Source organism: Macaca fascicularis, chromosome 12 (genome assembly GCF_037993035.2).
Source record: "Macaca fascicularis isolate 582-1 chromosome 12, T2T-MFA8v1.1".
NCBI lineage: Eukaryota > Metazoa > Chordata > Mammalia > Primates > Cercopithecidae > Macaca > Macaca fascicularis.
In genome coordinates, this window is record NC_088386.1 from 65,336,644 (window position 1) to 65,347,681 (window position 11,038).

Below are 11,038 nucleotides of genomic sequence, written 5' to 3' on the forward strand. Positions count from 1 at the left end.
ACTCCAGCCTGGATGGACAGAGTGAGACCCTGTCATATGTGTGTTTGTGTTTGTGTGTGTTGGACTTGCATATACATATCAAACATGTACGCCAGTCTTCTACCCTAGGGGAACTCCAGCCTGGATGACAGAGTGAGACCCTGTCATACGTGTGTTTATGTTTGTGTGTGTTGGACTTGCGTATACATATCAAACATGCACGCCAGTCTGCTACCTTAGGGAGAGTGCTTCATGTTCTAATTTCATTGCCATTGCTGTTACTGTTGAAGTTTGCCCAGTCCCTGTTTCTTTAGTGTGAATTCTGAACAAGGTCACATCAGAATTTGTGGGGCATGGCATTAAATGCAATTTGGGGGAAGGGGAACTCTTTAGGAAAAATAATACCAAATTATGAATACAAAATTAGGCAGGAGGCCAGGCGTGGTGGCTCACGCCTGTTATCCCAACACTTTCTGAGGCGGGCTGATCACCTGAGGTCAGGAATTCAAGACCAGCCTGGCCAACATAGTGAAACCCTGTCTCTACCAAAAATACAAAAATAGCTGGGCGTGGTGGCACGTGCCTGTAGTCCCAGCTATGCAGGAGGCTGAGGCAAGAGAATTGCTTGAACCTGGGAGGCAGAGGTTGCAGTGAGATTGCGCCACTGCCTTCCAGCCTGGGTAATAGAACGAGACTCCATCTCAAAAAAAAAAAAAAAAAAATTAGGAAAATGAATATTTCCTAAATAAATAAATATTTATTTAGAATAAATAGGTAAATCACAACAAAGGCAAATAGCACAAGCATCACAAAATCCAGGACAAAAAAGTACTTGAACATAATTAACTGCCAGAAACAGACCCATAATATTTTTTCCCTACATTTTTTAGCCACATAGACTTTGATTACTCTTCAATTTTGTAACATTTTTTACAGAGAGGGTATTTTCAATGGAGCAGGTAAAAGGATAATTTACTTTTTTCTAGAATAATTGGAATTCCTCTATAAAGTTTTTTTTTTTTTTTTTAATTACTGGTTGTTTAGAAAAGTGTCAGCTTAGGCCGGGCGCGGTGGCTCAAGCCTGTAATCCCAGCACTTTGGGAGGCCGAGATGGGCGGATCACGAGGTCAGGAGATCGAGACCATCCTGGCTAACACGGTGAAACCCCGTCTCTACTAAAAAATACAAAAAACTAGCCGGGCGCGGTGGCGGGCGCCTGTAGTCCCAGCTACTCGGGAGGCTGAGGCAGGAGAATGGCGTGAACCCGGGAGGCGGAGCTTGCAGTGAGCTGAGATCAGGCCACTGCACTCCAGCCTGGGCGGCAGAGCGAGACTCCGTCTCAAAAAAAAAAAAAAAAAAGAAAAGTGTCAGCTTAATAAGTTGTTATCGGTGATGTCTTATAAATATGTAAGAGTTCTCTGGTGATCTCATGGTTAGAAAAAATTTAAAAAGAAAAAATACATTTAAGAGTATTACAAATTTGAGGACACTTTTGTAAGTCTTTTTCACGTGTGGGTGGTAAGATTTCAGGATGTGTAAGTGTACTTCAGGGCACTCATTAAACAGTTTGTCATCAATGTGATTAAAATGATGTTTTATGGCCGGGTACGGTGGCTCAAGCCTGTAATCCCAGCACTTTGGGAGGCCGAGACGGGCGGATCACGAGGTCAGGAGATCGAGACCATCCTGGCTAACACGGTGAAACCCCGTCTCTACTAAAAAATACAAAAAACTAGTCGGGCGAGGTGGTGGGCGCCTGTAGTCCCAGCTACTGCGGAGGCTGAGGCAGGAGAATGGCGTGAACCTGGGAGGCGGAGCTTGCAGTGAGCTGAGATCAGGCCACTGCACTCCAGCCTGGGCGACAGAGCGAGACTCCGTCTCAAAAAAAAAAAAAAAATGGTGTCTTATGATTTCTTTTCTTTCTTTTTTTTTTTTTGTTTTGAGATGGAGTCTTGCTCTGTCGCCCAGGCTGGAGTGCAATGGCACAGCCTCAGCTCACTGCAACCTCCACCTCCTGGGTTCAAGCGATTCTTCTGCCTCAGCCTCCCAAGTAGCTGGGACTACAGGCAAGCACCACCACTCCCAGCTAATTTTTGTATTTTTTAAAGTAGAGACGGGGTTTTGCCATATTGGCCAGGCTGGTCTTGAACTCCTGACCTTGTGATTCACCCACCTCGGCCTCCCAAAGTGCAGTGATTACAAGTGTGAGCCACCACACCTGGCCAATCTCATTATTTTCAAATCATCAAAAATTTTAATTTTTTCCAATATATTCTTATGATTTGCTCCACTTTGTTAATTGGATTATACACAATCCAAGAAGCTTATTAATTTCTTTTTTGAAATGTATTCTTAATGAATCACTGATATTGGTATGATTTGAAAACTTCTTTCTTATAATTTGCTTCTTGAATACAGAATAATCTCCACTGATTTTGTTACTCATGTTTATGACTTTAGCTACATATTCTATTATTTTATCTCAGTTTTTTCAGTTCTTTAATAAACTAGGAACTGTAACTTCTTCATGTCTTATTAAAATGTTTTAAAATGTCTGCTCAAATTACATTTATAGTGGCTTATTCTCAATTCAACTCCTTTTTAGACAGAAACTCAAAACACTTGTGTCACTTCAGTACCATTAAATGCTGGGGAAGTGGAATGGAGGGAGATTTGAAATGGAAAGAACAACAGTTTGATGATTTTTGTTAAAATATCTTTTACAAATTTAACAAAACTATATGACCTTGTGAACACATTATTAGGATCCCTCCCAGGTCCTTGGAAAGGGCCAATATAATTGAGGGATCCTGAAGCTTAAACCTTATTGGCTTCACGCAAACCCACCTCTGATCTTGAGTACGTAACACAGATCCACTCTTCCTCCTCTTGGACTAAGTGTTTTCCTGTGTTTTGTGTGCTTGATCTTCTTTTTCCTCTCCAGATACATTCTCTACCAGTTCCTTCTCCACCAGGAGACTGATCTACGCAGAGGAGAGCACTAACAACAGAGTGGGGGAGGGGAGCATTCACTCCAGGCTTCATTCCCCTGGCTCCATTCCTGCAGGGTTGGCATGGCTTGGATGCATCCTCAGGGGCCTCTCCTTACCGTCCTCTTTCTCCCAAGAGACTAGCTCCTCCTTTCGCTCTGCCACCCTCCCCTTGGGGTGGTAATGGAGCCCTCAATATTACTAACCTTGGGGTATCGCACTATGCCTCAGAATTTACTTATGCCCTTCCCACACCTTTGTAAAAAGTAGTTTATTACATTTTCCTGCTGCCAGACGGTCGTGGTAGCACATACCTGTAATCCCAGATAGTCAGGAGGCTGAGGAGGGAGGATCCATAGAGCCCAAGAGTTTGAAACCCCATCTCAAAAAAAAAAAAAAAAAAAAATCTTGCTGGGACTCTGATACAGTTTGTAACATCAACCTTATGTAGGCAGTAATTTCACTGTACATTTAACTTCCTCTAAAATCATTTTTAATTACTGTCTTTATTTTCAAGGGATCAGCATCGTCTTCTTACCTCTAAGGTGGATATGATCAAAGGAGAATTATCTTCTATCTGCTTAATACCTGGATTTTTTTATGGGGCTATTTTCATTTCTTTAAAAAAATCTCATTCTAGGCAGGGCACAGTAGCTCACACCTGTAATCCCAGCACTTTGGAAGGCCACGGTGGGAGGATAACTTGAGGCCAGCAGTTCATGACCAGCCTGAGCAACATAGTGAGACCCTGTCTCTACAAAAGAATTTAAAAATTAGCCAGGTGTTTGTGGTAGCATGTGCCTTGTAGTCCCAGATACTCTGGAGGCTAAGATGGGAGGATCACCTGAGCCCAGGAGTTCCAGGCTGCAGGGAGTCATGATCATACCACTGCACTCCAACCTGGGCAACAGAGCTAGACCTTGTTTCAAAAAAAAAAAAAAAGTCTTTTTAAAAATTCGGATAACCATTCTAGAATTAGAATTAGACGTGGTAACAATCTTTTCAACAAATGTTGCTGGAGCAATTATTGTTCATCCGTATAGAAAAAAAGGAACTTTGCCATCTGCCTTATATTATGCCCCAAAATTAATTTAACATGAATCATAGAACTAAATGTGAAAATAAAACAATACAGATTCTAAAAGAAATTAGAGGAGAATATCTCTGTGCATTTGGAGTAGGCAATGATTTTTTAAACGCAACATAAAAAGCACTAATTATCCAAAGACACCAATAGGAGAGTGAAAAAGAAAGCCGTATACTGGGGGGAAGAAATCCACAAATCCTACATCTGACGTAACCTTTGTATCCAGATTCATTTAAAGAATCCTAATTGATAAAATTGGAAGAATTGATAAAATTGGTAATCCTAATTGATAAAATTGGAAGAATCCTAATTTATAAAAATCCTAATTGATAAAATTGGTAAAAATCAATTTTAAGAAACACACACTTTTTTTTTTTTTTTTAAGAGACACATCCGGCTAATTTTTAAATTATTTTTTGTAGATTCAAGGTCTGGATCTCACTATGTTGCCCGGACTGAGTCTCGAACTCCTAACCTCCCAAAGTGCTGGGATTACAGTCGTGAGCCACCGCTTCTGGCCAACTCTCACAATCTTTAAATGGGCAAGGCCCTGCACAAAGGAGGACGTCAAATGGCAAATGAGCATCTGAAAAGGTGCTTAACATTGTAAATCAAGGAAATGCAAATTAAAGGCGCAATGAGATACCACCACACCACCATGTGGCCAAAATTAAAAACAATGACAGACCGGCTGCCCCGCCTCTGGCAGGGGTCCCTGGTGCGGGCGGGGAATGTCCCCGGCGGAGCTGGATGAGAGGCGCGCGCTGCTGGCAAGGCACCGCTGAGTGTGCTGGGACTGGCTCGCAGCCCACCGAGATGGCCCAGCAGTGGGACAAGGCCCTGAAGTGCTGCGCCCTGCGCCCCAGAGGAGATTCAAAGCACAATCATATCTAAAGCACTTGGGTGTACGATTTGACCAAATTCCTGGCAGATCATCCTGGTGGGAAAGAAGTCTTAAGGGAATAAGCTGCAGAGATGCTACTGAAAACTTTGAGGATGCCGGGCACTCTACAGATGCCAGAGAATTGTCCAAATCATAAATCATTGGGGTTTCATCCGGATGACAGATAAAGTTAACCAAGACTTCAGAATTTTTTTTATTTTCTATTTTTAGATGGAGTCTCACTCTGTCGCCCAGGCTGGAGTGCAATGGCACCATCTGGGCTCACTGCAACCTCCACCTACCAGGTTCAGGCGATTCCCCTGCCTCAGCCTCCGGAGTAGCTGGGATTACAGGTGCGCACCACCATGCCTGGCTAATTTTTGTATTTTTAGTAGCAACTGGGTTTCACCATGTTGGTCAGGCTGGTCTCAAACTCCTGACCTCGTGATCTGCCCACCTTGGCCTCCCAAAGTTCTAGGATTACAAGTGCGAGCTACTGCACCTGGCCTTTTTGTTTTCCCCCCTCAAGAGATGGTTTATCTCTATGTTGTCCAGGCTGGTTTCCAAATCCTGAGCTCAAGGGATGCCCCTGAGTGGTTGGGACTACTGGCATGCACCATTGGAAACCCTTATTACTACTGTTGACTTTAATTCCAGTTAGTGGACCGGTTGAGTGATCCCAGCCATCTCAGCACTGGCGAAAGCCTTCCTGTATTGCCTCTACATGTAGGCAGAAGACTAAATAACTTTTCAGAAGCCAATGAAAGAAAAGACTGCTTTGGATTAGGGAGAAAAGAAGCCAAAGTTAATTAACTATTTCAACTGTCAGCAGCCTTCATCTGAAAGAAGAATTTTAATGTGTCTGTTTCCCTTTCCTCCTACACCAGAAACAAAACAAGAATTGTTCTATTCTTTCTGAAACTTTTCAAGTGTGCCTTTTTATTTACCAACTTTATTTTGAAGTCTCTTCACTATGTAAGCATGAGCTTTTAATATTAATATTATATGTTGCTTAGAGTGGAATAATGGACATTGGAGATTACAAAAGGTGGGAGGATGAGAGCAGGGGTGAGGGCTGAAAAATTGCTTATCAGGTACAATGTTCACTATTTAGGTGATGGGTGCACTAAAAGCCCAGACTCCACCACTACGTAATATGTGCATGTTAAGAAATCTGCACTGGTACTCCCTATATAGGTATAAATTAAAACTAAAATAAAAAATAATACCTGGCTTTAAAACATGACAGTGCATTGTCCAGAATGTTTAGCGACTACATTGCCGGTGTGAGTGAAAAATGGTATGACCACTTTGGAAAGCTGTTTAGCGGTACATATTAGAGCTAAACACATGCCTGCCCTGTGACCCATAATTTCATTCTTAGGCATACACCTAACAGAAATGAGTGCAGAAGACATGTATAAGAATGTTCGGAATAGCTTTATTCATAACAGCAAAAAACTAGAAACAACCAAATGGTCAGAAACAGAAGAATGGGCCAGACGTCCTGGCTCATGCCTGTAATCCCAGCACTTTGGGAGGCCAAGGTGGGTGGATCCCTTGAGGTCAGAAGTTTGAAACCAGCCTGGCCAACGTGGCAAAACCCTGTCTCTACTTAAAACCATACAAAAATTAGTCAGGCATGGTGGCAGGCACCAGTAATCCCAGTTACTCGGGATGCTGAGGCATGAGAATCACTTGAACCTGGGGGGCAGAGGTTGCAGTGAGCCGAGATTGTACCACTGCACTCTAGCCTGGGCGACAGAGTGAGACTCTGTTTCAAAAAAAGGAAAAGAAACAGAAGAATGGATAAATCAGTTGTGGTATGTGCATATACCACATGTTGTGAACTGTTTGTAGTTCCCCAAAATTCATACGTTGACATCCTAACCTCCAGTGGGATGGTATTAGGAAGTGAGGCCTTTGGGAGGTAATAACGTCATGGTGGTAGGACCCTCATGAATGGGATTTAGTGCCTTGTAAGAAGAGACTGGAGAGTTTACTTCCTTTCTGCTTTTCACCTTGTAAGGATACATGAAGAAGATGGCCATCTGCAAACCAGGAAGCAGGCCATCATGAGACACCAGATCTAACAGCACCTTGATCTTGGACTTCTCAGCCTCCAAAACTGTGAGCAATAAATTTCTAAATTTCTGTTGTTTAAGACACCCAGTCTATGATATTTTGTTATAGCTGTCCAAACTGACTGAGACCCAGATATATACATACTACATGATCTAGAACAGGCAAAGCTAATCAATGGTAGTTACTTTTAAGGAGGATATTGACTGGGAGAGGAGCACAAAGGAACTTACTAGAGTGCTGAAATGTTCTATATCTCAATCTGGATGGTAATTACAAGGTAGCGTTCACTTGTGAAACTTCATTGAGCACTTAAAATTCATGCACCTTATAGTTTGTGTGTTACAATTCAATTTTTAAAAGTTTAACCCCCAAAGGCCCTTCTTTTCTCTTTATCTATCACAGCTATTTTATTTTGCATGAAGTCTTGGTAAAGAATCTGTGCTGTTGTATCAGCTTCCATGTATTGTCTTCTATAGAAGATCTACTTATGGTTTCATGCATGCTGACCTCGTTCACTTGCCAAATGTAGCAAACTGACCCAAGTAAATTTGGCTGTTCACAATTATTAGATAATTTAGGGGATAGTGGAGGCCACCAATTGTTAGACATAGGGGACATAGCTCTAGGTCTCCCCTTAACAACCTCACTTTCAGATGACTTATTACAATGAAGGAAATTTTCTTTAGACAAGATCCACATTCAAACATCTATTAGCAAGAAAACACAAAAGTAGTCCTACAACCCATTCCCAAAATTCAGGGAGACCCTAGATTTCTGGCTTTTAGGCAATCTGATATTCATATTGCACGCACACACACACAAATAGAAAAACTTAGCAAGCCTAGCAGCCTTTGGAGTGGTACTCTTGGCCTGGAGTTTCGATTTAGTTGAGTTTTCTGCCCCTTAGTGATGAATTCTCTCACTTGCCCTGACCAAAAGTCTAAAATATTGTCATCATCTGCCTTGAATACTTTTTCATGGATTTTTCACCCTCGCATTTAAAGTTCAGGTTAAAATGATAAGTCCATTCTATGAAGCCATCAGGGTTGGTATGGCACTACAGGATGTTGGAACTTGGCTTCCTTCTATCTTGCTGCTTTGCCACACCTATGGTGTTTCCTTCATTTGCTTGGTCCAGTTTTGCTCATCTTCCACATCTAGCTAGTTGAAGAAAAGAGAAAAGGAGGTAAGAGAATAAACTCATTCCATTTAAGAATGACCTGCAAGTTGCACACATCACTTCCGCTCATGTCTCACAGGCCAGACATGGTCTTACTAAGCTTCAAGGAAGGCTGGAAAAATGTAGTTTTTATTTCTGATTGGCCATACATTTTGTTGAAAGCCACAGGTGATTTTATTATTATTATATAGGAAGGAGAGAGCCAATATTAAGAGATAAGTAACAGTATCTGCCACAGTGACAAAAATGGTTTAGGTCAGCCTGCAAATCTTCTGTCTTAGTCTGTTTTGTGTTGGCTGTAAATGAATACCCAAGGCTGGATAATTTTTTTAAAAAGACGTTTATTTGGCTCACAATTCTGCAGGCTGTACAAGAAGCATGACACCCACCAGCATCTTCTTGGCTTTTGGTAAGGGCTTTTCTGCTGAGTCAAACATGGTGGAAAAGGTCAAAGAGAAGCAGGCATGTGTGAAGAAAGACCAAATCTGAGGGGCACCCTGGTATAAAAATCCGTTGTTTCATAACAACCCATTCTCATGGGAACTAACCCATTCCTCTGAGAACCAATTAGAAGGGAAACTTACTGGCTACTGCAAGAATGGAACCAAGCCATTCATCAGGGATCCATCCTCATGACCCATGCACAATCCATAGCATCTTCTTAGCTATATGTACTCAGTTGGTCACTCCTTCCTTGAAACATTCCCCTCTTTAGCTTCTATGGTGCCATATTTTCATAGCATCTCTCAGGGTCTGCTTATTCTAGCTGCTGTACAGGCTTCTCTTCTTTTATTCATTATCCAAAAAACTGGAATGCTAGAGGGGTCAGTCTGGAATTCTCCCATCTTTGTTATCTATACTTTCTTTAGGAGAGCTCATATAATGACATGACTTAAAATGTCTGCTATATACTAATAGCTCCAAAATTTATATCTTTAACCCTGACTTCTCCAAACTCATACCAACTGCCTACTTGACATCTTTACAGTGATGCCTAATAAGCATTTTAACCTGAAACTGAGGGCTAACCTGATTTGGCCCACCATACTTAACTTGTCTCATTTGTTTTTAGTGAATTTAATTTTAATTTTTTTGTTTTGTTTTGTTTGAGACGATGTCTCGCTCTGTCATCCAGGCTGGAGTGCAGTGGCACCATCTCCACTCACTGCAAGCTCCGCCTCCCTGGTTCACGCCATTCTCCTGACTCAGCCTCCCAAGTAGCTGGAATTACAGGCATGCACCACCACACCTGGCTAATTTTTGTATTCGTAGTAGAAGCGGGGTTTCACCATGTTGGCCAGGCTGGTCTCGAACTCTTGACCTCGTGATCCACCCTCCTCAGCCTCCCAAAGTGCTGGGATTACAGACATGAGCCACTGCACCCGGCCCGAATATTCTTGAACATGTTTTCTTGTGTACAGATGTGAGCATTGCTCTAGAGTATATTATTTTTATTTTTATTTTTATTTTTTTGAGACGGAGTCTTACTCTCGTCACCCAGGCTGGAGTGCAATGGCGCGATCTCAGCTCACTGCAACCTCCACCTTCCAGGTTCAGGCGATTCTTCTGCTTCAGCCTCCCAAGTAGCTGGAATTACAGGCACGCGCCTGGCTAATTTTTGTATTTTTAGTAGAGACAGGGTTTCACCATGTTGGCCAGCCTGGGAGTATATTCTTTAGAGTGGACTTTCTGCACCATCAGCTATGCACATCTTAAACTTTAGTAGATATTATCAATTTGTTCTCTAAAATAATTGTACTAAATGTATACCCAGAAAGATGGTCTTTTAGTGCACTGACTTACAAAGTTATGCTATAAGAGATGGATACCAGTATGAGAGAGAGTCCTTTCCTAGGTACTGTAAATGAAACGTGAAGCTTCCTGGTCTGCCACCAGGAATTCATTTTCCTTAAAGGATGTGTCTGCAGGGAGCTCAGCTTCTGGAAGGGAATGAGGGAGAAAAAGAAAAGATAAGAAAAGGGTCAGACGCGGTGGCTCATGCCTGTAATCCCAGTACTTCAGGAGGCTGAGGCGGGTGGATCACCTGAGTCCAGGAATTTGAAACCAAACTGGCCAACCTGGCCAACATAGCGAAGCCCTGAATCTACTAAAAATAAAAAAATTAGCCAGGTGTGGTGGCAGGCACCTGTAATCCCAGCTACTCAGGAGGCTGAGGCAGGAGAATCACTTGAATCTGGGAGGCAGAGGTTGCCCTGAGCCGAGGTGGTGCCACTGCATTCCAGCCTCGGCGACAGAGGGAGACTGTCTAAAAAAAAAGAAAAAAGAAGAAGAAAGAAAACGAAAAACAAAACAAAAGACAAGAAAGGGAGAGCAAAGGACCAGGTACCTGATGAGAACATGAAATAAATGTTTTTAGCAGGTGTGATTTCTGATAATAGGCTGTACCTGCAGTTCTGCCTAGATGTTGTGGGGCATAAAGAAGCAGATATATTTGTTTAGGTAGCTCTGTCTCTAGGCAGAGTCTGGCTCTTCTTTCTATTCCCAGTGTTAAGCCTCCATACCAGGACATTAACAGGTATGTAATAAATAGTTTGCTGAATGGATGAATGAGAGTACCCTGACACTCATATTATTTGTTCTGTTAAATACGTGTATTCTCACTGACTTGATCAAAACAAGAATGAAGATTTCAATTGTGTCTGGCATAAAATAGAGACTAAATATTCGTTGAGTGGATAAAAGATAATCTAATTAATTTGAATTTAAACTACCTGAGCACAACGCTGTTAAATATGTTTTTTCTCATTGACCTTAAGAAAAGAAAAAGAGCCCAGAGCAGTCTGAACTATGTGAGGTATGCAGAATTTATCAGG

At 42.0% G+C, this 11,038-nt stretch overlaps 1 protein-coding gene across 2 annotated transcripts in view; it reads left to right on the forward strand.

The window, feature by feature from the left end:
* The window catches only part of KLHL23 (kelch like family member 23), a 56,775-nt gene extending 49,227 nt beyond the window's left edge, over nt 1-7,548 (forward strand). Inside the window, exon 4 of one of the 2 annotated variants that reach the window (XM_065525634.1) lies at nt 6,969-7,548. In XM_065525634.1, the coding sequence (XP_065381706.1) occupies nt 6,969-7,018 (50 nt within the window). In that variant the 3' untranslated portion in view covers nt 7,019-7,548. Of the gene's footprint in view, nt 1-4,478; nt 6,181-6,968 lie in introns of those variants that run through there. The other variant, XM_065525633.2, reaches the window with a different exon arrangement.
* Nucleotides 7,549-11,038: the final 3,490 nt, after the last annotated feature.